This window comes from Syngnathus typhle, linkage group LG10 (genome assembly GCF_033458585.1).
Source record: "Syngnathus typhle isolate RoL2023-S1 ecotype Sweden linkage group LG10, RoL_Styp_1.0, whole genome shotgun sequence".
NCBI lineage: Eukaryota > Metazoa > Chordata > Actinopteri > Syngnathiformes > Syngnathidae > Syngnathus > Syngnathus typhle.
In genome coordinates this window covers 712,482-739,301 of record NC_083747.1, presented here as the reverse complement: position 1 = coordinate 739,301, position 26,820 = coordinate 712,482, and the positions used below count along the sequence as shown (strand labels likewise).

Here is a 26,820-nt window from a genome sequence, read left to right as displayed (position 1 = left end):
CAATACATCATAAAGCACCCCCCCCCCCCCCCCGCTTCTATATATCTATATATTACACATGAGCGGTGGTAACGAGGTACAATGATTTGGATTCGACCAAATGGTGGAGAAGGAAGCGCCACGTGATCCCAAGAAAAAAAATACGGGGAAAAACTGTCAAATGGAGTGTCAGTCTAAAAATCCGACCGGCCGGCGCCTTATTTCTTCAGGTTTGGAAATGACCATTAAGAATCTTGATTGTGTGTTGCATTTTGAATATTCATCCCAACAGCTCCAAGGTGAGTCCGTATTTGCCTTCCAGGACCTTCACCGTTGAGGAAAAGGCGCTACAAACCCAATTAAGACTTGGTTGGCTTTCTTTTTTGAATGGCACGCAAAGAAATAACATCACAAGTCTTTTTTTTTTGTTTTGTGGTGAACCTGCTCATTAAATACTATTTTCAGTTTTGTTGGGTATGAAAATAAAGAGGAGAAACTTACCAGCCGGGTCTTACGATGCGGTACCTGCCGTGCGCCGACAGGTCCACCACGGTGGATCCGAGGCGGCTCTGGTCTCCTATCGGTCCTCCGTCCACCACCACGGCTAACTTGGGCCAAAGATCTTGAAATTCCTGTCAAGAAATGAAGACAAATATGACGTTCATGTGGGCAAACATCGCCCGTTTGCCAACACGGCAGAATTGAAAGCATTTTGAGAAACAGGCTAAGCAGATGCTGGTGTGCGTTCCTTCCACGTTGCAACTTACATGGACGGCCACGGTGCTGTTTTGCGCGCTGACGTTGGCGCTGGTCAGCGCCAGCGGCTCGCCGCACATCTGACAGAGACGGCGCATGAAGGCGCAGTCTGGAATACGGACGCCTACCAGCTGAGGGGAGGGGGACAAGACAATCAATGATGAAGAAAGAAAGGAGCACTTTTCAATGACTTACCGACGTGAAGGGGTTGAGGTCTTTGTTGAGTATTGGCGACCTTTCCAGCACCAGTGTGACCGGGCCTGGCAGCAGGTCGCGGAGGAGGTCCTCTTTCACTTTCACCTTACAGTATCTGCACACGGAAGCAAGATGGTTTGGGTCGAGTTGGGGAAATTCTCTTTGCCAATTCCCAAGCCATTAAGAGAACGACAACACTTGCACGTGCACCTAATCAAAGCACAGCTGACGCAAATCCGCTAGTTTCACGCTAGCATGGAACCGTCCATAGCGGAGGTTGGGCTGGGACTTGAAGATCTTCTTACTTGTATATGTCGTGGATTTCGCCCACGCAAATGGCCAAGGGCTTCTGTTCGTTGCGCTCCTTGATGTCGTAGATGTGGCGGACGGCTGCCGAGTTCTGAGCCAGACAAGCCAGACCGTAGATGGTGTCGGTGGGCACGGCCACCACGTGACCGTCCTGCAGGGCTTTCACCGTGCAGCTCAGGATGGCAGCAACATCTGAGGGGAACACCAATGTATTGATTGACCAAATGGAAAAACGTCATTTGGTAAAGCAAAGCGAAACTAGATGAAGGCGCCTTGAGCAGTCATTCTTCAAGGACAACCATTTTCCCTGCAGTGTGCTGAATTGCCACGTTTTCAAGACTTCAACAGAAATGCTGTTCGAATTGTCCCCGTTCAAACAATCTCGTGGTGCTTCGGAGAAAGTTGGAACGCACAAGTAGCAACGAGTTGATGACAAGACCAGTCCGACAGGTAGGCGCATCCAACCACCTGATGCAATATGCCGCCATGTTAGCTTGCCTCGATCTTTAAAGTATCTCTATCAAAGATACTTGGGGTCATTTGTTGGTTGTTGGGGCGATTGTGCAGTGACCTACCGGTAGGAAGAAACGGCCCGTCGCCTGTGACTGGCCCCAAATGCAGCACTTGGGTCTTGAATCGATGACACATTTCACTTCCGACACGGCAAACGGCAGAACGGTGAGCAGCTCTGGATTGAATTAGTAGTACTGCTAGCTCTCCAAGATACTTCATCAAAGCGTTGACAAGTGGAAGAGGTGAAACATGGTCAAGACGCACGGGCGGCACGGCATGAGTCAGTAGGGAAGCAAAGTCTTCCGGGTTACGCCCCCAATTCATGACGTCACCTTCCTTAAAGGCTTAAAAATAAATAAATAAAAAACAAAACCCATTCACAGAAGTCATTTGACATCAAACACATTGTTACTTGCAGTACTGAATATTTGGGTTCATTTCAAAGATACTATTTACGGTCGAGCACGCCCACGATGACGTGTTTCGTTGGCTATTTGAATCAGCTGCCGGTGGCCCCTGAACTTGACTTGTAATGCATTCTTTGGAAAGTGGCTAAGTTTGTTTGTTTTTTGAAGTAACGCGCTTTAGAGATCGACAAAAGCCTCCGCAATGTCTGAGGCCAATGATGCAAGTGCACCTGCAATGAAAACGGTCAGTGACGGAAGTTGAAGTAAGTCCAGGGTTCGACTCGCCCGAAATATCATGCGCAATGTTTCATAGGAGGAGATTAACGAGAGAATACGGATTACGAGTGAGAAAATAACCGTGTGCGATCGAATCTTGGAGGACTTGAAAGCTCTCCATCATGTTCTGGTGAGCAGCGTCACTCCCTCCCTCCCGCTTGCGCAACCCGATTAATTGAGCTTAATTGTTATTTCTTCACAGACGCAATTTCCCCAGGATGCGACCTCGCCGCCGCCGCCGCCACAAAAATGACATGTTGAAAGAATAAAAGGATGACGCTGTTGTGAGACAATAAGGTTTTATTAGTATATTGCTCTTAATTGAGAAACTTATCATATGACTTTGTACGAAACGAGCATATGCAAACACGGAACATGATACATTCTCTTTCAAAAATACAAATCCTTGCTCTCCGGGTGACCAGACATCCCTTTCGGAAGCTGTAGTTGAATTTGGTTCCGTGGAATATTTCAATCCATCTGCTTCCAAACAGGTGTCAAGTGTCAATTGGTAAGATGCAGGTAAAAGGCAGACGTGGTTGGTTATCGTTCGTTCGCCACTAAAGCTCAGAAACGATGAAAACAAAGTCATTCTTAAAACAGAATCGTTCAATAAGTCGTGTTCCTTCAGCGCAGACTGGTTTTCGCATCATCCCAGATAGGGAAAAAGGGCTTTATATCTATATATCTATATATCATCGTGTAGTTGGCAGAAGTGGTCATAGCATCTCTTTCCACATGTATAGATCTATTATTATAGCTAACATTTGCCACTGGAGTGATGCATATATAAAAATATTCTCAACACGACACTATTTACCAAAAGAAGGGAAGAGCTCTTGCAAAGTTTGTTTGGGCGCCTGTGTGCATACCTCTCCAATGCCTGACTTGAAAATTGCATAGTAGATTCCAACGCATTAACATTTGGACCCTCGCAAAACTGCAGATCTGGAATGCTTGTCTATCTGCACTGCTTGCTTGGGAAAATGAAGTCCCAGGTCAAATTTGGGGGGGCGCGAGCGGCAGTTTACACAAAACAATCTTAGAGCATGTGACTAAAAATGTTAGCTTTGCATCCACTAAAATTCCCAATGTCTTTTCAGTACTGCGTGTGTTTGGTTGATCCAGAAAAGTCGGGTTGCAGTGTGGAGATGAGCGAGCGAGCGAGCGAGCGAGCCCAAATGGAATTGCGCAAAACGGAGGAGGGCGCAGGGATCATCCCTGAGAGAACCCATAATGACAGGAGTTGTTTGTCGCCGTTTCACTTGAAGGAGCATTAGTCTTCCTGAAGAGAAGTCATTCAGTAACAGAACCCAAACAAAAAACAGTTTGTGTGATTGGAATAAATTAATAAAAGACTCTTCATCTATCGATCTATCACAACAGCATTGCCAGTCGGGAATTAAAGGCTTAAATAAATGAAAATGTACAATTTTAAATTAGGTTTAAGTTAGAGGGAAGCCACGCGATTGCAGCCATTTTGACGAGGCGGCTCAAACCTGAATTTGCGCCCCAAGAAAAAAAAGAAGACCCCAGCTCACATCTTTTGGACTAGTTTACAAGCGTGTCTGTCTACCCGTGAAGATTGTGCTGGGAGCTATTCTCCATCAGTGCATTACAAGCAGCTCCAAGCACGAGTCAGGATTTGTTTTTCTCTTCTTCCTCCTCCGAGTGCAGTACCTTGTCCGAGCGAGCCGGCAAAATGGCAACTCTTGCAATTTCAGTGTCTGGACAGCACAATTGTCATCAGTGACTTGGATCCAATTTGGCTTCCTCAAAGGAAAGCCCAAAGTCTTCGACTGCATTTTTCCCTGCCTGCATGAATTGCCTGCCGTCGGTCAACAGTGGGCTCAACTACTGCAAAAGAAAAGAGAACTTGCGCAGGCAGCTACGCACGCCGCACAATGACTGAAGGTACGGGAGGTCGGCGAGCACGCCCGTGCTATTTAAGGAGCGCCGCCCGCCCGCGCCGCCCGCTCTTAAGGATTGCCTTCGGTGGCCATGCTGAAGTCGTCGGTGACCAGCAGCAGCGCCTCGATGTTGACGCCGGTCTCCGGGCTCTGCAGCGTCAGGAAGTCTGACATGTCCATGTTGGCGAGCCCGTGCGGCGGCGGCGGCGTCTGAGCGGGGGAGGGTTCGACTTCACCCACCTTGGACGAAGACTCGGGGAGGCAGTGCGGAGAAGCGGAGGCGGCGGGGGGAGGCGCTTGGGGCTGGGCCGGAGGAGCGGCGCTCTCCGGCGCTTGCGCTGAGGCGGGCGGGGGAGAGCAGGCCTTCTTCTCTTTGACCGTGTCCCGGCAGGCGCAGTGACACTGGCACGACTCTTCCTGCTTGATGATGATGACGGGCAGGCTCAGGCCGATCTGCTGGACCGAGCTGCCTGAAAAGACCACAACACTTGGATTCACTGACAAGAATAAAGTCGACTTCTGAAAATGAACTTTAGGCTGCAATCATCAGAAAAACATATTTCCACTTTGTCAGCTTTTAAAGAAATCTTACCAGCGTTGCCTCCCACCGGTATGGCTGTTGTGAAGAAGACCTTCTCCACTTTTGGACCACCTTGTGACTGAAGGAATATTTGAAATGAAAAGACAAGAATCAATAGGACGAGGCATGTTTCAAACTCACCGCTTGTTCGGGATTCTGTTGGCTGTTGGCGGCGCTGCTCAGGATCCACTGAAGGTTCTGGTCGGACATAACCAGGCCGGGCTGCAGCAGGTTCTGAGTTGGCGCAATGGTGATGGTGGCGGGGCTGGACGCGGAAACCGAGTTACTGGCCAAAGGCACAGGTTGAGCTACAGCCGGCAGAGCGTCCGAGGCGGCGGCCGGCGTCGAAGCGCCCGGCAACGGAGCCGTCGGCGCCGAGATGGGAGGGGGAGCGGGCTGGGCCACGGTGTCCGGAGGAAGGAATGTCGAAGCCAGCGCCACGTAGTGCTGTGGCGCCGCTTGCTTTTGCGCTTGGACGGAAGCCTGAACGGGCCCGTCGGAAATGTGCACGAATGGGGGCGCTTGAGCCGATCCGGGGGTGACGACGGCAGGGGCCTGAGTAGGAGGAGGAGGAGCCTCCATGACGGCGGTTGGGCGGGAGCAGGCCGTAGTGAGGGAGAAAGAGATGAGAGACGAAGCTTCGGTCACCGCCGGAGGGGTGGGGGTCTCCAGTCCGAAACGCTCGGGGAGACTCTCTGGGGAGGAGAAAGCCAACAACGCGGCTCAGCGGAGCCACAACAAACCTTTGCAAAGGTTCTTACCACTTGGCTGGGCCTCATCTTGGCTCACACTGTTTTCAGGACTCTGGAACATGAGCTCAAAGATTTTCACAGGGGTCACGTTGTTCAGGTCCAAATTCTGCGCCTGGAAGGTGGAGGGAAGGTTTGGGACACTTACAAAACATCCTGGCGGATAGCGCACTTACGTTGTGCAGATGCTCCCGCAGCTCCGAGTCCGTGGAGATCAGGCTCAAGTCACTGAGGCACAGTGAATGATTTGCATCCTATTCCCCGAAAAAGGAATCAGCAAAACAAGATGCGGGGAAGTGAATCATCCGAGCGGCGTTCCCGCGGAGCGCAAAGCGGCGACTCACTTCGGACAGCGGGTGAGCGAGGGTGACGCTGAAAGGCTGCCCCTTGCCGTGACCCCGGATGTGACTCTTCAAACTGTACTGACTGCTGAAGGTCTTCTCGCAGCCGTCGCTCGGACAGTTGAAGGGCTTCTCGCCTTGGCAAAAGCATTTCCGGAGGGAATCGCAAAGGATTGGAATCAAACTGAACGACAGAACACAAATGGACACATACCTGTGTGGGTCCGAACGTGCGTTCTTAAGTGGTGACTTGCTGCAAAAGCTTTGCCGCAGCCGTCGTGGTCGCACCTTGAGGCGAGGGGGGGGGGGGGATGAAATCAAAACAATGCCATCTAAATACGTCTTTTGCTGATTCCAATGGCGCTGCTCACCGGAAAGGCTTCTCTCCGGTGTGCGTGCGAATGTGCTTCCTCAAGTCGCTGAGAGTGGTAAAGTACTTTGTGCATCCCTCCGATTCACAGTTGAACGTTTTGCCCGTGTGGAGTCTCTGGTGTGCTTTGAGCCTGCCGAGACAAAGGGGCGGATCTCAGCAATCTGCCGTCACCCGACGGGGCCGCGATGCGGACCACCTACCTGTACAGGGTGTTGAAGGCCTTCTCGCAGCCTTGCACGTCGCACTCGAAGGGCTTCTCCTTGGTGTGCACGCGCACGTGGATTTTCAGGCTGTACGAGGTGAGGAAGGCCTTGCCGCAGCCTTGCTGGTTGCACACAAAGGTGTACTCGCCGCGGTGGGTCTTCTGGTGCGTGCGCAGGTTGCCCGCCGTGCTGTACGTCCTGGTGCAGCCTCCGAACATGCACTGGTAACGTTTCACCTGAGAAGCACCGATATTCCGTTCGTCAAACGATAGCCACGGCGATCGTAGCGTGGCGATGGCAAAACCCAACAATGCGCATTGGTACAATTTGTCAATAGCTCTTGGATTGTGCAAGCGTGTGTTAATCAGTAGCGGAAAAACAGGAAGTGAGCCATCTTCCCTTTACTTTGTGACTCATCGTGACACTGTTTCGACATCTTATTTCTTTATAAGTGCAATATGGAGACACGGGAGATTCGATTATTAACATGGATGTGGTTCGACAGTCATAACGGCCCTCTGGGGGAAGCTGGAAGGACGACAACATTGTTTCACACCCCTGTTCTCCATTTTGGATTATCGATTCATTTGATAACAGATGAGTTGCGATTGCACTTTTAATACTACAAGCACGTTCACCTCCGTCTGCTTGGTCTCCGGACACTCCGAGTGCAGGGTGAGGGTGGCGCCCTCGATGTTGCGCGGCATGGGGGTGGAGCCCGGATTAATGGTGAACTGGATCTGGTCCGGCGAGATGGTGTGGTGCACGTAGCCCTGCGACATGGCGTCGGCCATGAAGCCCTCCTCCTCGTCGCCCTCCCCTTCGGTCAGGAAGGTGACGCCGTCTTCGTCGCCCCCGCAGTGGCCTTCTTCCTCGCCTTCCTCATCCAGACGGATGGGGTCGCGCTCGATGAGCACGGTGGTGCGGTCGTAGACCCGGGCGCCGGACGACGACGGCTCCGCCATCAGGTGCTCGCCCTTGGCGAAACGGAGCTTGTCTTCGTCGTCCTCGTCGCCCCCTTCCGAGGGGTCCACCTCTACCTCAAAGTACAGCGGCGCCTCCGTGCGAGGGCCATTTTCAGACATGGTCCTTCCTTTTGCCCAAGGAGGTCTTCACTGTCAATGGTTCAATCCAAGGAAACACACGATAGATGATCAGCTAGGACTTTGACACGCATCATAAGAGTTCTATTTGATTGCTCGTGAGCTGGAACGGATTATTGGCATTTCGATGGAAAACAAAATAGATCTCGAGGTACCATTGCTCCGTATCTACCGGTACGTCCCTCCACTGCTAGCTACAGACAGCAACTGCTCAAACACAGAAAGGATCTATTCTAGAACTTTCCTTTCATCGACACGCGACATTGTCAACATAGCACAGTCAGAAAGCGACTCAATGGAAGTAAAGGGAGATCATCTGAAGAACAGCACTCACCTTTAAAAAACGACCTTACAAACGGGGCACACAACATACAAGGCGTCACAAATACAGTCGGAGCGTGGCTTATTTAGTTGGCGCGATAATAGCCCAGATATTCACAGCACTCGAGTTATTTAGTCAAGTTTGTCATGATCTTTCCCGATACTACTTGGTTAGCATCACCGCCTCGGATGCAATGCTAACGAGCTACCACAAATAAATCCATTTGGAAATAGAAACACCAATACGAGAGTCTCGTATGAACCAACCAGCTGTGATACGCAACGCTCCAATTATTATTTGTTATCCTACCGTCCATCCACGAACCACCAACACTTAAGATTAGCTTTGGCACGGCACGGTCATCTAACGTCAAAAAGAGAGGCTAACAGCTAGCTTAGCTCACAAGCTAATCACCTACCGTTTGAATGTCGACAGCTGACCTTAAAACTCTCCAGTCTTCCCGACAGGCATTTAATTCCGCGTGACAATGCTGCGCACTCGCTTTCCACGACTCACAAAACCGGTCGCGCAGTTAAACGTATTTTTTGGGGAGCGGAGATGATTTTTGGGGGGGTTCTCATTCGCGTGCTTTGGGATGTTTAGCCTCCCTAGGATACCAAACAACGTCACACGCGTAAAGACATTCCGTGTGCATTGTGGGAAATTTCAACAACAACTGGACACAACCGCCCATTTTCAGTACCAAACTGAACGTCGTTCATTTTTCTTCCACCAAGCATCATCAGCAATGGGTTATAAATGGGTGGAAATCCTCCAGAAAATCTCCAAGCAGTTGAACGTGCCAAGAATAAAAAAACGAAGCAGTTGTTTTCCAAACACGCTTTATATAAAACAATTATGCTGTCGATCAGAAACATTAAAATCGTTTTTTAAATAAACATGAAAAAGAGGCTCAACAGATGGCAAAAACATTAGCATCTCAAATCAACTATACAAGATACTAAATCTTTTTAACGTGTCTGAAGACTCCTTGAAAATCTGCAAAATTATTAACAGTTTATTTCAAATATAGGACGATTCTTTTTAGTGTTTTATTTAATGTGGTCCTCGGTCTAGGATGAGCTGTGGCCCAAGAAGTGCTGAAAGAACTCCCGCGCTTTTCTCTTTTCCGTGAGGTCTTGCTTGGTCGGTGACCGTAGGAGTAACGAGGCAAAGATGGTGGCTAAAGATGGAAACGAAAGAGAAAAATAAAGATTTTTCGTGCCGCTTTGACCCTAGATAAGCTTTGTATTTCAATTCTCATCATCCTGGGAGTGCCCATTGAAGGCCCGGTGTCATAAAAATAGAAAAAACAAAAATCTCTATTGCCTTACCGGCGATGGTAACATCCAATCGATTGCTTGCCGAGTTCTTCAACAGCTCCCGCAGGAAGGCGGCTATATAATTAAAAACATTTCGGTGGCACTGAGGTAGCGTGAAAATGACCTTTTGGAAGAAAGAAAAGCACAGTCAGATTTCTACCGACCACAACGGTTGCTAAACGGCAGGAAGCAGACTGAACCTTCTCACACTGGACGGCATCGGCGCAACATTCCAGGCACTGCTGGTAGAAAGCGAAGGGGACGACCGGCTCTGGGAGGGCATCCAAGAAGAGAAGCAAGGCCTCTGCTACCGAGTGGTTACTGCCAGCTACGCGGCGGTACACGTCAAGGATGCATCGTTTCGGTTGGACAGAAATATCGGTCGACACAACCTGCCTGAAGCAGTACTGTCAATCCCATTCTAGCCTGTGTTTATGTGAGTTAAACACCTGCCTGTAGAGGGAGCCCACGAGCAATACTTTGAGACTCACGGATTGAAAAGGATACACAGAGAATCCGCCATGCCAGTGTCCAGGCAGTCCCGGATTTCGGCAAAATCGCTCCGGAGTCCAGGTTGTTGAAATATGTCTTCCTGTGAAGACAATCGTGCCGACAGATCCTTTCAGTCAAGGCAAAGCCAGTGGATTTTCTGCGGAAAAATCCCAACCTGTTTGATGGCATTCCGAAACAAGTGATCCACCATCATCCAAAGTTCTTTGGGAATGTCGAGCGGCTTTTCCGCGCTTCCCGCGTCGTCATTTACCGACGTTTCCATCTGTTGGCTCGGCAAGTCATCCATTAAGCATATTTTTGGAAACAACCCAATCTCCAAAGCATAATTTAAAAAGTCAGCCACCATTTGTTGGAGGGTCTCCAGCGGCATGTCCTGGATGGGCTCCCTCAGCCGACACAGCACGTGGAGGGGGGTGCCGAAGCAACTGGGCAGGTAGCTTCCCGTCACCGAGATGAAGTAGTCCTTGCCGCGCTCCAGGTGGAGGACCAGGATGTCTTCGATGGCTTGCTTGCCGGAGTTTAGGTCGGGCGCCGTGGTGCGGTTCACAAAAACCTCAAGCTCGATGTCCGCGGAAGCACCTAAAGTCCAAGAGAGCTCAGTCAGTCAGGCGAGGGCCCGGCCGTGAACTCAAGACGGACGGACGGACGGACGGTGGAGGTTTGTCACCCTGAGCAATGAAGCCTTTGGGGGGGTTGGCCGTGAGCCAGGCTTTGCAGTACGTGGCCTCGTTGGGCTTCGGGATGAACTCGAACTGACACGGCACCTGGCCGTCGTTGACGATGCGCAGCGTCCTGCCGTGGTGCTCCATGTACTTCACCTTCTCAAAGTGGAACTAGGAGAGCGAGAGCGTGAGAACGCGCGGCCGTGGTCACGAAACTTTACGTGGTCCGTGGCGCTCCAAACTTTACCTCTCGTTCGGACAAGGTGACCGACGGAATGCACTCGTTCTCCATTTTGTCTAAATTGCGAACAATCTCTTCAAAGGTTTTCTTGTAGGACTCGGCATTGACTCGCTTGATCTGTGAACCGTGAGACGACGACACAAGCGTGATGCGTTACTTTTGATGACGCTTAATGGTTACAAAATTCATCATTTTTAAAATAAAGTCATAAGCAACATTCAAGTACACTAATGCTGTATGCCCAAGTATTCTTTCAAATTCTACCAAAATGTTTGAAAACGACAACTCCTAAAATATTCTACGCAACTGCACTGAGATGAAAAGAAATACAAGGGACTTGCGTACCACTAGAGGGAGCCAGAGTAACAAACACGCCAACCAAACAAGTGTACCGGATTGACAGATATTTGTGACAGGTCAGCAAACGATTACCCCGATGACGAGGAGGGAACTGACGGGCTTGTGGTCGCTGGTCTTCAGCGCCATGTGACTCTGGTAATGCTGCTGACCGATGTCCTTCCCTCGCCACAAGATGCGGTCACACCACGCAGGCACGCGGCATTTTTCACTAAACGCGCCAGAAAAGACATTTCGCTCGGGAGTCTTGAAATCAAACCTGAAACGCCATCGACCCACCTCGTGTCCCACATGTCGGAGCCGGTGTCGTATTTGTAGGTGGGCTGGAAATCGATGCCCCCCTCCACGAAGCCGACAAACACCGCCTCCTCGTCGATCTGCCTCTTGAGCTGCCGACGGACGCGAGCGGTGAGCGCGGACGGAGCGGGCCGAGCCGAGCCGGGCCGAGCCCGTTACCTGATCGTACGTGTGCAGCATCTCAAAGTCCTTCTTGCTGATGAGCTCCTTCACGTTGTTGACATCCAGATCGCTGATCCTGTAGTTGAGGTCACCGATCCATAAGACCACACTGGTCAGTCAACAAAAGAGAAAGCAAGTTAAAACCCAAAAGGATGGCAACGAGAGTGGAAAAGGTCGTACTCGTGCATCATGATGGTCAGCGGCGGCTGCGTGGGGTCAGCCTGGCCAAACTGCAGGCGGCTGCAAATGTCTTTGTAGTCCTGATTGCGCCTCTCGTACTCTTCCACGTGCGCCGCCAGGTGACAGTTGACCACGCAGATGTCCGAGCTGTGGAAGCGGAAGCGGATGCCCACCGCACCTTTGTTGCCCTGCCGGCAGGCCGCAAGTCACCGTCAGATTGTCAGACAAATAGGGACCGTCGGCGCTCGCTCGAATGGGACCTTACCATCCTCCCCATGATGCCGGTCCCCACCGACTCCACCTCTACCTCCGAAATGAACTTGGCATGCTCCTTCCTCACGTAGAAGAGCAGCATGATGCCCACGAGCCGCACCAACTTCACCTGAAAGGGGACATTGGAGGAAAATTGCCTTCAGATGGGAAAGAAAACCAGAAAGTAACCAACCGCATATATTCACGATACAGTCATTGACTAAAAAGCGCCCTTCTAAATTTCGTTAGCGGCAGACGAGGAAAGTCTGACGTCGACTGTCGACGAGCGCAGAGCCTTTGGCTTCAAGCAAATGAAAAGCTGCTTTCACACAGCGGAAGAGGAAACTGCTAATCTACACTCAGGACTGGCAGAAAAGGGGAAGCAGATGAAAGAAGAACGTTGCTGACATCCACTATGTAGGAACAAGTCACAAACCCTGCAACGGTTGAGAAACAGAGAGAGAGAAAAAAAAAAAAGGTGAGTTTCTTACTAAGGCATACTTGGCATCAGGATGCAAAGCGTCCGACACAGCCTTAGTCCACTCCATCTCTTTGGGGGTGTCGTTGAAGAAGAAAGCCTCTTTGCTGAGGTCCAGCTCCTGGAAGCTAAAACGGAGGCGGGATGAGTCCTTCAAAGCGTCTCCTGGCGGCGCTTGCCACCTACCCCACGCAGTACATGTCGGGAGGCTCCGGCGTGCAGCTCAGCCACGGGCGGAGGCTTTCTTTGGGCGCCTGCCCATTCACATTGTATGTGCCCAGGAAAAAGCTGCCCCCAAACAAAAACAAAAAAACAATGGAACCGCGCCGTCCGCTTTTGTTGTGGCAAATCCGTTCCGTACCTGAAATGTTCTCGGTAAATGTACACGTCCTCGTTCTTCAGCAGCTCGCACTTGATGAGGTTGTCGCGCAGGCCGAACTGCGGCATGGCTAGAATGTGAGATTTGTCCGTCGGTGTGTGGCTGGACGAGCGCACCAGCTCATCCCGCTCCGACCGGCTGGAGACGTCCTCGCTGGAGACGCCCTGACTGCGGCAGGCGACCAGAAAGAGAGAGAGAAAAAAAGAAGTGCCCTTAGGTGAGCTGGCACAGACCAAGATGGCCGCTGCAAAGGATATGCAACGCATGCATGTGTTCTATTTGTGTGGAGGAAGGGGAGGAAATGGAATACGATTGGCATCTTTCTAGGAATGAGCTGGAACTCAAGTCAACAGTCGGAGAGTGGCAAGCGGCAGGCAGCCCACTTACTCTCCAAATATACCAAAGCTGCAAATTGGATGACTTTTCTGGCTATATTTTAACAGCGTGCATAATAACCAACCCCTAAGCCTCCTAAACCGTCAATCTTGAAAGGAAGGGAAAACAAACAAAAAAAAAGTTTTAGCGGTTGACTTGACAGTAACTCGCCGTTTTTTCATCCATATTTGACAGGGAATATTTTAAGCTCTTAAGTAACGCTTAATTGGATGAATAGTACAGTGGCAGCTTCAAGCAAAGCCATTTCTGCTCATGGCGTCACGTAGAGTCAGGCGTAAACACTGGAGGCGACAAGCTCCCCGAGTCAGGCAGGCGTGTTGACAGACGAGACGACGGGGCACAATTTGCCACTCCAGGGGATAATTACGAGTCCTTTGTGATCACATTTGAGCCAAATATTGGTGGCAATAAAGTGACCGCTTTGTTTCTCTTGTTCCTGGAGAACAGAAAGCTTTCGCAAGAACTCAAATGCGCTTCAGCTTCTTTCTGCCGCCGGGTACAAAAAAAAAAAAAAAAAAAAGAGAAAGAGAGAGAGCTGGTTACGTAAGGGGATTAATTGCAGGCGTGAAGGCGTTACCTCTCTGTTTTGGAGCTGCGCGGTGGCATCGCACTGTTGGAGACCTTTAGCCGTTCCACACTTCGCTTTTTCTTGTCTGTCGCTTTCTCTGTGGATAAACATAAACAAATTCAAATAGAGCACGTGCGTTAGATACACCCGTCTCTAAACCCAAACTTGCTACCTCTCGGACAACGCTATTATTCGTTTTGCTCGAGTGCCCTTTCTGTACCTAATGAAGTGTCTGGTGAGTGGGGTTGCATCTTAATGGGGGAGACAGACAGCGTGGCGCCTGTCTAAACACAGCTGGCTTCTGAAAGCCGCACGTTTTGTCCGGACAGGAAATGAACTCCGTATGAAAGCTTCTTACGCTTCTGTGTGCGCGTAACGCAAAAGTCAATTCTCGTAAAATGATGAAAAGCATTTTTCGCCGTAGTAGCTCAAGTGCAGCATGCTCCGTCCGGGGAGTGGAAGAGGAAGGTCACAAACAGTGAGTGTTGCGCTTTGGCCGAGATAACTGTCGACACAACGTGAATTGCTTTCCGAGAACAGAAAGGAAAACCTGCAATGGTGGTTAAAGATATCTTTAGCAAAGAACACTAGAATGGGAAAAAAAAAAGAGATTGCGCAAAGGCCACCGTTCCATCGCTCTCCCAAAAAAATTTCAAACGACCTCCGGCTCTTTCTACTTTGGAGATTCATGCATAATTCATTCACTTTCAAATGTTAAACAACCAAAAGGCAGCTCTCTACTTGCTTCTTTTCTTTCATTTAGATTTGATTAATCATTGCACTTGTGCGTCGAGACATCTGACCCCCCTAGATCTTAAGACAACTCAGCATCTTTGTGTTGTTATTCAACACACTGCTGTTAGTTGACTTGTGTTTGTTCACCTGCTTGCACCAAATTGCTTTGGACTTTTTCCACTGAAGAAACTTTGCCTTCTCATCAATGTTACCTACTACAAAATGACACTTGTGACACATTTAAGTGCATTTCACCTCGTCTTTATCAAACGTTTTATCATTCATAGCCTTTCCAATACACATGGCCAAAGTTCAGCAGTACACAATCGCGCCTACGATGCAACATGACAAAAGCCATAAATCCGGAGAGGAATGAGCATTATTCCTAAAGAGCATCACAGAATAAAACAATGAAATAAAGGGACACTAAAGCGATGAACACACCACTTGTTTCCCAATCAATGACCACACCGGAACCGCAACATCCCAAAACACTCAACCGACGGTGTAACAACTCGTGCGGCGGATGACCCACGTCCACCTCGAGGCTAGATTCGAGGAAATCAGTAGAATCATCCCCCGTCTGAGATTGACTAACATCTTCGTCGACAGACAGACAGACAGGCAGGCAGACAGACAGGCAGACAGACAGACAGACAAGGCACCTAACTGCCTGCTGCCTCCCACTCACCCATTCACTTCCTTAAGCTAGGCTGCTAATTAGCCGAAGCTAACTTATCAATCACGGTGAACAAAACAACGAATAGCGAGAGGAATACGGAAGATTTGTTTGTCATACCAGAGTCTCTCATGACCATCGACATGTCCCTGCGCTCTTTCGCATTGTGTGGAGGAGAGAGCGAGTAGGCGCGGCGCGGCGGAGCGAGCTAGCCAGCGCGACCTGCCCATGCTAATGTTAGCGTGGGCGGAGTCAACATGGCTTCGACATTCGAACAACTTCCATGCATGCATGTCAAATAACATTATTTGCTGGTGTTATTTTCTCACGGTTGTTGACAGATTGTTCCAAAAAAAAAAAGAAAAAGTTGTTTGTGTCCACTACAGGAACGGAAAAGAATGGTCACGTGCTGTCTGTCATTTACTGCAACACGAGAGAGCATTTCAACACCTTTTCTAGCGTCAATGGCAATTCAAATAGGAATGTTAAATAGGAGTTGGCACACAAAGCAACATTTCAAGTGTCTCTGATCAAGCGGCAAGATCAAGTTCAGCTCGACTTGCTGTCAAGACACTTTTGCTCGTGTCAAGCTCTTCTTTTTGTGTGCGTGTTGAGAATGACATACGGCCCCCCCGCCCCGGGCAGCCTTCGAAGATCAACAAGACTTTTTGTTGTGATGCAGCGTGGCCCTCAGTCAGTCAGTCAATGGGAGACAGCGGTCGGTTGCGACAAACCTGTTTTCCTATGCTGGTTGACTTTATGGAGCGTTGTGCCCAGGGGTGCGAAGGCTTGTTTGACAACTCCCTGTCCTTTGGGGCCACTTCGGTATTTGCCCAGCCACTCAAATGTGGCTTCTTGCTTGGGAATCTTGCAAACATCTAAAGCCAAGAAAAACAGAGAAGGAGACCATTTGAGAAATGGCCACAGATAGCAAAATTAGGCGGACGGTGGCTCACCTTCGCCATTTCCCACAAGCTTACTTTTAGGAAGCACGCGCACCACCTTGTGTAAACCCTCCATTTTGGGTACCCTAACTAATCCTCTTTGCCACACACCCGAAATAAACCAGCGCTAGCCAAAAACGTCATCATCCGTGTCTTCGACTGGAAAGTAGCGCCCAAGCGACAAAAGTGATCTGTCCCTGACAAATCCCATCACGCTGAGCTGTTTGAACCAAAAGCCAAATCTTGACGGTTTCAAAAAAAAAAAAAAGAAAAAAGTCGTCGTCAAGACGAAGAGGTGACACTTCCAGGGAAGGAGAAAAGAAAGACGCTATATACTACAGTTGAACTCCACCTCGTGTTACGTCACAGTCTCCCTACGTCACGCCCAGGTCGCATTTTGGAATGAATAAACACGACAAGGAACGAGGCCGTTTCGGACCTGGATGAACTGGTTTCTTCGTTTCAAAAAACAAAAACAAACAGAGTGTTTACGGTCACTTTCAGTTGTGCTATGTACTATTGCTATCACGAGACGAGACTCAAAATCTAACTTCAATACTAATGTAACTCGTTTTAAACCCTCAGTCATGTGATTAAGATAACGGTTTGAAATGGAGCAAACAATAATTGCTGCTGCCATTCAAAGCAACCTACCGCTCCACGCCCGGATGACCTGGTTGAGGAAGAGTCTGGAGTGAGACCCGAAGGGAAGCGTGAGCTCCACACTTTCATGCTTGTAACTCACTCGCACTCGCGTATCAGCACCTTCCAAAAAGAAATAAAAAGCTTTCATAGCAACAAGAGTGAAACACTCACACAGGCACAAGAAAACCAACAACAACTTACCGACAAGTACAAGCTCCTCTGGAGAGGAAACTGTAAAACAGACAAACAAATTGAAATTTCAAATTAAATCTATGTTCAAGGATAGTAGATTAAAAGTACTGTATATTTTTGAAACTATGAATGGGCAAATATCGTCACTCTCAACAACAGCAAAGTCCAGGTCGATTGGGACAATGTCCTCCAGAGACACGTCCTCTGCAGTAATGGCCATCCTCCGGTGGGTATAAATAAAGATTCTGTTTGAAGAAAAAAGAAAAAAGGTCATCAAAATTCCTCTTTAGCTACATGCAGTCATCGGACACTACATTAGGTACACCTGCACAATCACACCAATATAAAAATGGGCATATGCGATACAGTATGCAGTGAAATGACAACAGTATCTTTTCCAAAGTACTCGAGTAGTAGTTTTTGAACTCACGCATGCTCTTTGGCAGACTCCACCAATCCCAGCAGTCTGCTTTCAGTCATGTCGTCCGAGAGGACGTCGCATTGAACAGCATGTTTTACGCCTCAATTCAGGAGAAAGCAACTTCAAGTCTTCAGCAGTGGTCACAAAATACAAAACGGCGCCATCTGGCGGTCAAACACAGTCACTACCAAACCTGGCTCCCACTTTGGTTTGGTCCCACCCGAACAACATGCAAACGTGTCCTCCAACAATACTTTTGTCGTTCAAACTTGAAAATGTTACCATGTTACTTAGGCCTGTTATTGCACCAAATGAGAGCAGACAGGATTAGGAATCCTCCATTGAGGAGATGAACGAGCTAAATCCGTCCGTCGCGTGACGAGTAACAAGAGAAAGGAAGGATACTAGGATGCAGTTTTCGTCTCCTTGCAGTGTGTCTTGGACGGCAATGGATTGATCCATGACGGCTGTGCTGTGCTCTGTCTTGAAGCAACTTGCAGGAAGTCCACGCGTGGGTGGTCGTCATGAGTGGGCGACGGCAAACACAGCAGGCCTGTTTGTTCTTCTGTGACCTTTCTTCTTCTTGTATCCAAAAGTTTACTTGTTTGGGGACAAACTCCTCCGTGGGCCGGCTGCTGTGTGTCTGTCTGTCCCTGCTGGTTTTCACACGACTGCCACGCACTGATTCTGAAGCCCGCACCCGAGTGACGTCACAACAGGGCTGTCAAAACGCGCACACGCACACACTCATGCAAACTAACAGACCAACGTGTGGAAACGCGAGCATCCGCGCGCGCGCGCGCGCTCAAAGTAAATGAGCTACGTGCACTCTGTCTGCTTTTTGGTGTGAAAGGAGACACGGCTGTAACGTTCAGAAGGAAAACAGCACCCTCTAGTGGATGATTTACCCCATTTCCGAACTGCCGCTCAAGCGTTTTAGTTTGTACAATCGTTTAGCATCATGATTTGCAATCAATATTCCCCAGGCAGATGGTTGATAAGATTTATTTCCAAACAGAAATGTCCATATTTGATACAACACAAAACTCTTGACTTGATTTCCAAATTGACATGAAAACGACACGTCATCTCAACTAAGACATTGGCAAGGGAATTTCAAACAGCGATAAGAACAACCCAAAAGTAACGAAAGAAATGCCTCTGCGCAAACATCGCGACCACACTTTGTAACCGTTCCCTGCTGGTGTTGCATAAAGTGCATCATAATGTGAACTATATTGTCACAGCTACGTCATTCTTGCCATGGCTTTATAAACGATAGAAATGAAGAGAAAGTATTTTCGTGGGGGGAAAACGACGAGGGCAAGACATGCCTACACAATGAGGAAAGAAATCGACCAAATGGTCACTTTTGAAACCTCAACTGAATCATTTTGTTGATTCTCTCGATTATGCAGACTTATTCCAACCTCAATTGGTAAGGCACATTTCCCTAAATATCATTGGAAGCGCTTCATGTTGCATTTTCCTCACCAAACGTAACATGTTGTCTTTTCAATACTTTTGTCGAATTGTGCGGAACCTTCAAATGTGCTAAAAACGGACAAGTGTGTGTTTAAATGTCACCAAACATCTTGTAAACTACAACCACACATCAGCAACATAGACTAGGGGGATGGATTTGGCCTCCTCACAACAGGAGGCCCAAAGCCAGCAGGAGGCACATCGCCGTCGTGCTCCATCCCGAGGGTAGACGAGCGCCCGCGGCATCCGAGGAAACGTGGTTAAGTGTCCCGTTGAGCCGCAGGCAGGACACGGCGCCGGCGTCGCAGCACTCCAGGTGGCAGGGAGGCGACGTGGCGCCCCTGCACGGCGTCTGCTCCGAGCAGGTGGTGGTGCAGCCCGCGGTCCACTGCGTGGCGCCGTTGACCGTTTGCTGGCTCAACTGGAGAAGGAATGCGGACGGAACACATGGTGAAAGCTAACTTTGAATAAAAGTATGACTTTGGCGCCATCGTCTGGAACCCTGTTGTTACTGTCAGGTTGAATATCAAATGTAAATAAAAGGGTTTTCATTTGTGAACTGAACCTCAGCTGGCGTTCCCTCGGCATGTCCTCCCTCACCTGGCATTGCAGCTGTGTGGAGGAGCATGTCTCCAGTGTGTTGCTGAAGCTGCTGTAGCAGGTAGCGCCGGTGCAAGTCCCTTGGTGGCATTTGTTTCCCTGAGACGACAAGAGAGCAGCAAAGTTTGGCCGGTGATCAGCTTGGACTATGCCTTTGTCTTTTTGTCCTACTTTAGCTGTCGTAGCTTGACCGGTAGGGGCCACGGTCATCGCCGCGGTGACGGATGCGGTGGTCGGAGCGACTGCTTGGCGAAAACAAAATTGATTGGGTTGAAAATGTAATGCTATTTGAAGTGGCAGCTCGACGTGTCTCGTACCCACGGACGTGGTGGTCGTCATCAGGGATGCAAAGGTGTCGGCAAGGCAGCCAGTGCTGTTGCAGCAGGCGACGGCGCAGTTGACGTCGGTGGCGTTGGCGCAGCCACTACTGCAGGGGGCGCTGCAGTTAGCCGTGTAGTACATCGCGTCCGTCTTCCACAACTGATTCGTGGCAGAATAACACGCAAATATAGACGGGGTTGGCGTCGATTAAGAGTTGAGGCATGCAAATGATGAGGTTTGCCTACCTGACACCATTCGCCGCTGGCACACTGCGTAGCATTTTGACTGGCGTACATTGCCTTGCATTCGGAGCAGTTGCACGAAAAGACCGGGCAGTATATCTGCATTCCAGAGACAAATAAAGATGTCAATAAAGAGGTCAGCTAGCTAGCTAGCTAGCTCTCTTTCTAGCGAGCAAGCTATCTTTCAAGTGTATTAGCTAGCCATAGTTTACTAGCTAGCTAGCAAAATAGAAAGACGGATTTGTGTTGGACTTGCCGTGCCCATGGTTGTCATTGTCATATTGGCCATGCTCCCTGGAAAGAAGAATGGTGGCTGTTAACACTGGAAAATTGAAACGTCACAAACCAAAGCCTACCTACCGGTGGAGGTGGACGTCATCATCACGGTGGCGTTTCCAGAGCCAGTGTTTGGAGAGCCGGACATGGGCATGGCTGCGGAGACGTGGAATTATTTACAGCCAAGAGCGACCTTATCGGTGTAAATTGGTGAGATAGAACTTACTGGTGGCCGGGTACGTCTCGGTGGTGGACATCATCATGGAGCCACTGTTTGGACTCGCTGCCATGGTTGGGGTGGTGCTGGAAATTGGCGTGGCTGTGGAGGAAAAAAAAACATCAGTTGATCCTGTATTGGCTTTTTTTTTTTCAACTATTTTTTGAAAAACACTGTCTTAAAAAATGTCCCTGTGTTCTGTAGGAATTGTTTACATCGGGAAACAAAATGAATGACAATAAAATAAAACAAAACACACTGGTTGGCATGGGTGCTTTGCTGGTGGACATCATCATCGTTGTCGTCGTCGTCGGTGTCCCGGAGCCGCTACTTGGACTTGAGGAGATGGACGTGGGTGTCGAGGAGGCAGAGGTGGTCCCTGTATTAGGACCACTAACTGAGCTCATGTGTGTAGGACCGGCAGCGCTTGTTCCGGAGGACGATGCCAGCGTGCTGCCGGTCGCAGGGACTGCGGATAGAGGTGCGCTCCATGAGGGGATAGGTGCAGGCGAGGACGACCATGACATGGTAGTGGCTGCTGTGGATAATAGTGCGCTCGAGGTGCTAGCTGCAGGTGAGGACGACCATGACATGGTGGTGGTTGCTGTGGATAAAGGTGCGCTCGATGAGGTGCTAGCTGCAGGGGAGGAGGACGATGGCATGGTCGTGGCTGCAGCGGATAAAGGTGAGCTTAAGGTGGTAGCTGCAGGGGAGGAAGGCAATGACATGGTAGTGGTTGCTGTGGATAAAGGCGCGCTTGATGAGGTGCTAGCTGCAGGGGAGGAGGACGATGGCATGGTCGTGGCTGCAGCGGATAAAGGTGAGCTTAAGGTGGTAGCTGCAGATGAGGAAGGCAATGACATGGTCGTGGCTGCAGCGGATAAAGGTGAGCTTAAGGTGCTAGCTGCAGATGAGGAGGGCAATGACATGGTAGTGGCTGCAGCGGATAAAGGTGCGCTCGATGAGGTGCTAGCTGCAGGGGAGGACGACGACCATGACATGGGAGCGGCTGCTGTGGATAAAGACGCGCTTGTAGAGGCGGTAGCTGCAAGTGAGGACGACCGTGACATGGTAGTGTCTGCTGTGGATAAAGGCGCGCTTGAGGGAGGCTGTGGAGAGGTCGTCACGGATGCTCCTGTGGAAGGCGAGGCGGTGGCAGAGGGCATGCTTGTACCTATGGACGTGGAGGCGGCCGTACCGGAGACGGGCGAAGTGGCGCCGGACGTGACTCCTGACATCGCGAGAAGAAGTAGAGCGACTAAGACGAGACGTGGTGTCGAGACACCGATCGGGTCTGAAAAAACAAAACAAAACAGCGTCTGTATGAAGCAAAGAGGCAGACATTGTAATTGACAGGTCGTCACTGTTTTCATCAACATTTCCAAATCTTTTGTCTCCCTTTCAGCGGGGGAATAGATCGGCAATTTCTCCCCATGGAAATAGGATGCCGGCCGGTTATGTCACCCGACAAAGCAAATCCAAAGAAGGAAAGGTCAAACGAGTGCGTGGTGAATAATCAAAGCTCATACCTGTGTATGTTTGAAAAGTGCTTGCGGCCATTGTCACTGTGGCAGCCTGCGATCACAAAAATGGAAAAGATGGGTAACAATTGAAAGAAAAGATGGGGAGCAAATTGCCATAAGAGCAAAAGATTCATTCGAACGGCTTTTGGTTTGCCAACGGCATCCGAGCAAATCCATTTGTCATCCTCTCCATTACAATCCCAGCGATTGTCTCGGCGAACGTGATCTCATAATTGTTTGCTGGGTAGCGACGGAGACAAAAGAAAGGACGGATGGACGGACGCTGAATTTGCTCAGTTTGTACACAACACGAGTTCCACCTTTCTCGTCATATATTTGTTTGGGGATACAGATGCTATTATAATAACACCCGCATCCGTATTTGCGCAGGGTCCATCCGTGCACGCAATTAAAATCTGTTTGTTCCTGGATCAGTCCCAATGGGAGGACTGGCTTAGGAGTGCCACTTGTTTTTTTTTCTCTCTCTCTTTTTTTCCATCGCAGCGGCCTCCTCTGGGTTCCACACCCTGGAAACGATGCAATGACAACAGCGGCTCCGTTTCACGCGGCGACCGCGCAAACGCCATCAGGAACCTGTCATCATTGCCCCCCGGCTTTCATCAAGGGAATACGTTGCCATGGTAACGCATGGCCCAGAACTCGTTACAGGTGTTAACAGGAAAAGAAGAAAAGAAAAAGGAAGTCGCATCAATAGCTTCAATGAACAGAATGGGACGTGATGAAAATGAATGGGACGTACGGGAAATATTGCCAAATAATAAAAGACAAAATGACACTCAGCAGATTTAACATCAAATAAAATCGCACACAAATTCACCTAACACACAACGCAAAACCTTCAAAAAAATAAAATAGGACATACATATAAACGTTTATAAATAAAAATAATATATGACTACTTTGTTATTCTCAATTGATGAACTATTACTAATAAAATAAACAAATAAAAAGAATATATTACTTTGTATGATGAACTATGATTAATCATTTGTAATCATAAGAAACCATAACAGATTTACATCATAAATATTGAATTATATATATATATATATAATAAAATGATCATCGCATCAGGTGATGAATACGTAACTCGGTTTTGTTTCGAGAACACGCAAAAAGCTGTAACCAGTGCCGTACATCATAAAGACCTTTTAAATAACAAAAAAATCACTTTCAAAGCCAAAAAAGTGACCCGAGTTGTCGACTTTGAGCATCTGGAAAAAGTACTGGGAGATTGCAAATCACGGCTGCCTGCCTGCATTGCATTGCATTGCATTGCATTGCATTGCAAGTCCGGATTGGCAATAACAATAATGATGATTGAAATTGAAATTGTATTGCGGGTGCTCTCACCTGCTGTGGCGTCAGCTGCGGGTGAAGTGAATGAGCGCTTGTGCGAGACACTGCCACCTATCTGCCTACCTCCCTCCCTCCCTCCCTCCCTCGCCTCTTCCACCAACCCCGAGGCTGCCTTCTCCCAGTTTCGCCACTTTTGGGAAGCGACGTAGGACAAGGACGCCTCCACCTGGGTAACATTACCACGGCAAGGTTGGGGGGGGTTTAAGAAATCATTCTGTCTCATATTTCTGATATTATTAAATAAATGAATCAAATCCCATTTCTTACACCCCACATTTAATGACTTCATTTAATTATCTGGACTTTCTAGCCCTTTGACAAAATAGGTTCTACTTTTTGACTTAAAAAATCACATCCACATGATTTTCACTTTTTATTGACTCATTTGCATGTTAGCACAGTGTTTGCAAAATTACGAAACATGTTTAGCGGAGTCAGTTCTAGCTAGCTCTGCACTCTCTCAATTTTTTTTTTTTTTTTTTTTCAACGTGAACAGAATCACTTCTTTGACAAGTCACAAAAGTCTCATTGGTCGCCAGACTACTTTTGCCACCTGGGTTCAAAATACAAAACAAGCGCACCCCGCAGTTAAAGAAATAACTCGGTAGATGAACCTACGTCTCTGATAGGTGATATTGGAATATGGGCCTTTGGTTTCGGTCAAACACAATGTGAAATCAGAACCCCCCTGCCACTCCTCCTCCACGGATGCCCCCCCCATACACAACAACAATTCTGCCTTTGTGACCAGCACAACATTGAATTCTTTGCCGGCGACACAAAAGACACTCGCAGCAATCATGTGACAGTTTTCCTCCGATGGAGTTGTACTTTTTGTTTTCAAAAAGATGCACAAGTGTTTTGGAGCAGTTTTTTTTTTTAGCCCAACAACATCTTTAATTTCTCCTCCGCCACGGGACAATGGTGCACTTCAAACACTAATGACCTGTTATCCGATCACATCGAAACTAAGACATGTTGTCCATTGTCCTATTTCAATGTTTAATTTGACCGGATTTACAATTCAGATGGTCCTTGGACTCGTTAAACCACAGCCCACTTTGCCGCTTTGGGTCAGACTATTTTAGATGAGGACCAGAGACTGATTTTTATTTTTTTTTAACTGACAACTTGGCCAAGATGTAGTTTGGAGCACAACAGCGCCCCTAGAGGCCTGTCTTGGTCACAAGAGGGACAAGGCGTTTCGAGGCAAGGCTCAGCGGACCAAATTAAGCAACCCGCATGCAACCGGACTGCGCAACTCGGCCGGCGACTAAGAGGATTAGACGGCATTGACGTCGCCAGCGGGATGCGCGGCAACGGGTCAGCGTGCGCTACGTTAGCGGAGGAAAGTTGCCAGCGATCCAAATCAAAAATAAGACAAGCTGGAGCTGCCGTGTTATGACCTTGTTCTGCTCTGATTTGCTTGGACCGGGGCAAAGGTCAGTGGGCAGCTTTGTCTCGGCACTTTTCCTCTTAGCTGTCAATTGCGATTAACCTGATGAGCGTTTCTCTTCTGTGTATTGATACCCAGTCAACCCAGAAAGAAAATATCGAGAGCTTTTTTTTTTTTTTTTTGACGCTAAGGGTAAGTCAATAAATGTAAACCCAGAGAATTTCATCTAAAGCTTTTTGGCGCATCAATCATGTAATAATAATATGATTTTAAGACATAACTGTTACTTTGGCCCCATCTTGTGGAACTCTTTTTGACTGCATTTAAGCTCTCTCATTTGAATTTGTTTCACTCCTTAGTCCTATCACCACCATGTGAGGTGAGATGCTTCCTCATGATGGCAGCATGCTGTGGACCATCGTTTCACTGTCTTTTAAAGGAATACTGTGCACCTGCAGGTTTCTTTGGGTGAGACTTTTGCATCCAATATACAATGTTTCCAAAGCTTTGAGCAAATATTTGACAGGATAAAATAAAGGAATAAAATAATCACGGCATACCACGACAATTGTTTCTTTTTAAAATCATGCTGATGGGTTGAATGTTTCAGATTTGTCCTTACAATGCTATCCAGTTCCTGCCAAGGGAAAAACGCACAGCGGGAAAAAGCTTTCCCCAAAAACTACCGACAGGTAAGGTCGTCGAAATCTGTTGGATGAAAGGGGACGTGGACTTTTACTTCAATGTCACGCCTGAATCAATCATTTGACTTGAAATGGCGATTGCCAGGTTGCGAAAACAAAATGGCCGCCGCCGCCATACCGGGCTCCCCGAACCGCACGGCAGAACTCCAAAAAAGGCTGAGCAAAACCGAACAGGACATCCTGTCGCTTAGAACCAGAATTGCGTGCGAAAGAGCATCGTGGGAAAGGAAATTTGCGGAGCTGCAAAGAAAACAGGAGGCGCTTTGCAATCAGGTAATAAGATGGATACAATTTCTTTTTAAAAATGTGTGTGGGGGCGGAGCACAACTCTTATAATCTTTGATGGGCACAGATCATCTTTGAGGCGGAGCAAAAAGTGGACAACGGAGACATTTTCGGAGAGTACTCAAGCAAAGGCAAGTAACTGGCTCAATTTTGGGGGGAAATGGGGCAGAGGTCACGCAGACGACTCACCATGGTAGCCATCCTTTCCAATTAGAGCTCACCGAGTCTCGCTGTGATCTTTCATCTGGAGGAAGCCTGTCGTCGTCGTCGTCGTCCTTGTCTCCCACACCGCGCCCCACATCAGCCTGGTCTTGCTCTTCAGCATCCAGGTACTGCTCATGACAATTCGACATGTCGCCATTTATATTGCGCCCAATTTGGCTATTACCTGAGCGGCAGTCCCGTCGTCTGTCCGCAGTGTTCAATCAGGACTCTCTCTGGGGCCACACCGAGTCTTCGTACCGCACTCCCCCTTGGACCTGCACTTGGGCCACCGGGTCCGAATCATGCTGCCTTGCGGCCGAATCAGCACGGGCACCATCCGTTTCCTGGGCCACCTGCAGGGGGAGTCGGAGCTCCATCTCGGGGTGGAGCTGCAGGCTCCCGACCACGGCGTGCGCGACGGCCACCACAAGGGACGCTGCTACTTTGACTGGTGAGCTCGGGAGCAGGAACAAGAGTTCTGTAGGACTTCAAGAGACGTGAATATTGGAAGGTCATTCTCCATTAATATCATATTTATAAGATCCTATTTTTGTGTGTGCAGCAAACCTGGCTACGGTGCCTTTGTGCCCTTTCACAAGCTCCTGATGGCCTGGGAATGAGGCAGGCGCTGACATGACAGCACTCAACTTGACACATTTATCCAAAACAATCATCCCTGTCAAGTCCTCTGAGAGCCATAGTAAATGCATGAAAAAGAAAAAAAATGCTAGGATGCTACATTAAAACA

The 26,820-nt window shown here is 48.8% G+C and overlaps 4 protein-coding genes and 2 long non-coding RNA genes across 16 annotated transcripts; 2 read left to right on the top strand and 4 right to left on the bottom strand.

Annotated features, from left to right (window-relative positions):
• Positions 1–35: 35 nt before the first annotated feature.
• Positions 36–1,971, bottom strand: yrdc (yrdC N(6)-threonylcarbamoyltransferase domain containing). The gene is made up of 6 exons (XM_061289647.1): positions 1,815–1,971; positions 1,236–1,431; positions 931–1,045; positions 747–866; positions 481–611; positions 36–326 (listed from the first exon to the last, which is right to left on the bottom strand). The coding sequence occupies exons 1-6, from the start codon at positions 1,969–1,971 to the stop codon at positions 260–262; spliced, it is 786 nt and encodes a 261-aa protein (XP_061145631.1). The 3' UTR covers positions 36–259.
• Positions 1,376–2,731, top strand: LOC133161273 (uncharacterized). The gene is made up of 4 exons (XR_009716044.1): positions 1,376–1,473; positions 1,553–2,403; positions 2,473–2,565; positions 2,638–2,731. It is a non-coding gene; the product is annotated as an uncharacterized LOC133161273 (long non-coding RNA).
• mtf1 (metal-regulatory transcription factor 1) lies at positions 2,718–8,658 on the bottom strand. Of its 2 annotated transcripts, none has more exons than XM_061289638.1 (11): positions 8,435–8,658; positions 7,230–7,706; positions 6,589–6,827; positions 6,387–6,518; positions 6,230–6,303; positions 6,019–6,152; positions 5,851–5,928; positions 5,687–5,789; positions 5,067–5,620; positions 4,938–5,004; positions 2,718–4,815 (listed from the first exon to the last, which is right to left on the bottom strand). In XM_061289638.1, exons 2-11 carry the CDS (start codon positions 7,674–7,676, stop codon positions 4,415–4,417), a joined length of 2,229 nt encoding a protein of 742 aa, XP_061145622.1. In that variant the 5' UTR covers positions 7,677–7,706; positions 8,435–8,658; the 3' UTR covers positions 2,718–4,414. The 2 variants fall into 2 exon arrangements, with proteins under 2 accessions (XP_061145622.1, XP_061145623.1); XM_061289639.1 differs by lacking the exon at positions 8,435–8,658 and adding an exon at positions 8,326–8,416.
• A 183-nt stretch (positions 8,659–8,841) lies between these two features.
• inpp5b (inositol polyphosphate-5-phosphatase B) lies at positions 8,842–18,181 on the bottom strand. Of its 5 annotated transcripts, XM_061289637.1 has the most exons (23): positions 17,845–18,176; positions 17,449–17,528; positions 17,166–17,263; positions 17,028–17,057; positions 16,836–16,946; positions 15,972–16,115; positions 13,833–13,920; positions 12,842–13,027; positions 12,667–12,768; positions 12,494–12,608; positions 12,016–12,132; positions 11,751–11,938; positions 11,568–11,679; positions 11,391–11,500; positions 11,187–11,322; positions 10,761–10,871; positions 10,519–10,684; positions 10,195–10,430; positions 10,006–10,113; positions 9,846–9,930; positions 9,539–9,666; positions 9,351–9,462; positions 8,842–9,199 (listed from the first exon to the last, which is right to left on the bottom strand). In XM_061289637.1, the coding sequence occupies exons 1-23, from the start codon at positions 17,899–17,901 to the stop codon at positions 9,090–9,092; spliced, it is 2,730 nt and encodes a 909-aa protein (XP_061145621.1). In that variant the 5' UTR covers positions 17,902–18,176; the 3' UTR covers positions 8,842–9,089. The 5 variants fall into 5 exon arrangements, with proteins under 5 accessions (XP_061145621.1, XP_061145617.1, XP_061145618.1 ...); XM_061289633.1 differs by having other exon boundaries at positions 10,006–10,430; positions 17,845–18,181; XM_061289634.1 differs by lacking the exons at positions 16,836–16,946; positions 17,028–17,057; positions 17,166–17,263; positions 17,449–17,528; positions 17,845–18,176 and adding an exon at positions 16,194–16,517 and having other exon boundaries at positions 10,006–10,430.
• A 247-nt stretch (positions 18,182–18,428) lies between these two features.
• On the bottom strand, positions 18,429–23,551 carry LOC133161271 (mucin-5AC). 6 transcript variants are annotated; one of them, XM_061289643.1, is made up of 12 exons: positions 23,478–23,551; positions 22,110–22,155; positions 21,755–21,874; positions 20,840–21,049; positions 20,590–20,682; positions 20,448–20,519; positions 20,344–20,381; positions 20,091–20,186; positions 19,842–20,004; positions 19,696–19,769; positions 19,525–19,623; positions 18,429–19,345 (listed from the first exon to the last, which is right to left on the bottom strand). In XM_061289643.1, the coding sequence occupies exons 2-12, from the start codon at positions 22,138–22,140 to the stop codon at positions 19,091–19,093; spliced, it is 1,251 nt and encodes a 416-aa protein (XP_061145627.1). In that variant the 5' UTR covers positions 22,141–22,155; positions 23,478–23,551; the 3' UTR covers positions 18,429–19,090. The 6 variants fall into 6 exon arrangements, with proteins under 6 accessions (XP_061145627.1, XP_061145628.1, XP_061145624.1 ...); XM_061289644.1 differs by having other exon boundaries at positions 21,779–21,874; XM_061289640.1 differs by having other exon boundaries at positions 20,840–21,874.
• A 1,068-nt stretch (positions 23,552–24,619) lies between these two features.
• On the top strand, positions 24,620–26,816 carry LOC133161143 (uncharacterized). Its single transcript, XR_009716015.1, has 7 exons — positions 24,620–24,925; positions 25,239–25,347; positions 25,490–25,571; positions 25,669–25,856; positions 25,936–26,197; positions 26,287–26,523; positions 26,635–26,816. It is a non-coding gene; the product is annotated as an uncharacterized LOC133161143 (long non-coding RNA).
• Positions 26,817–26,820: the final 4 nt, after the last annotated feature.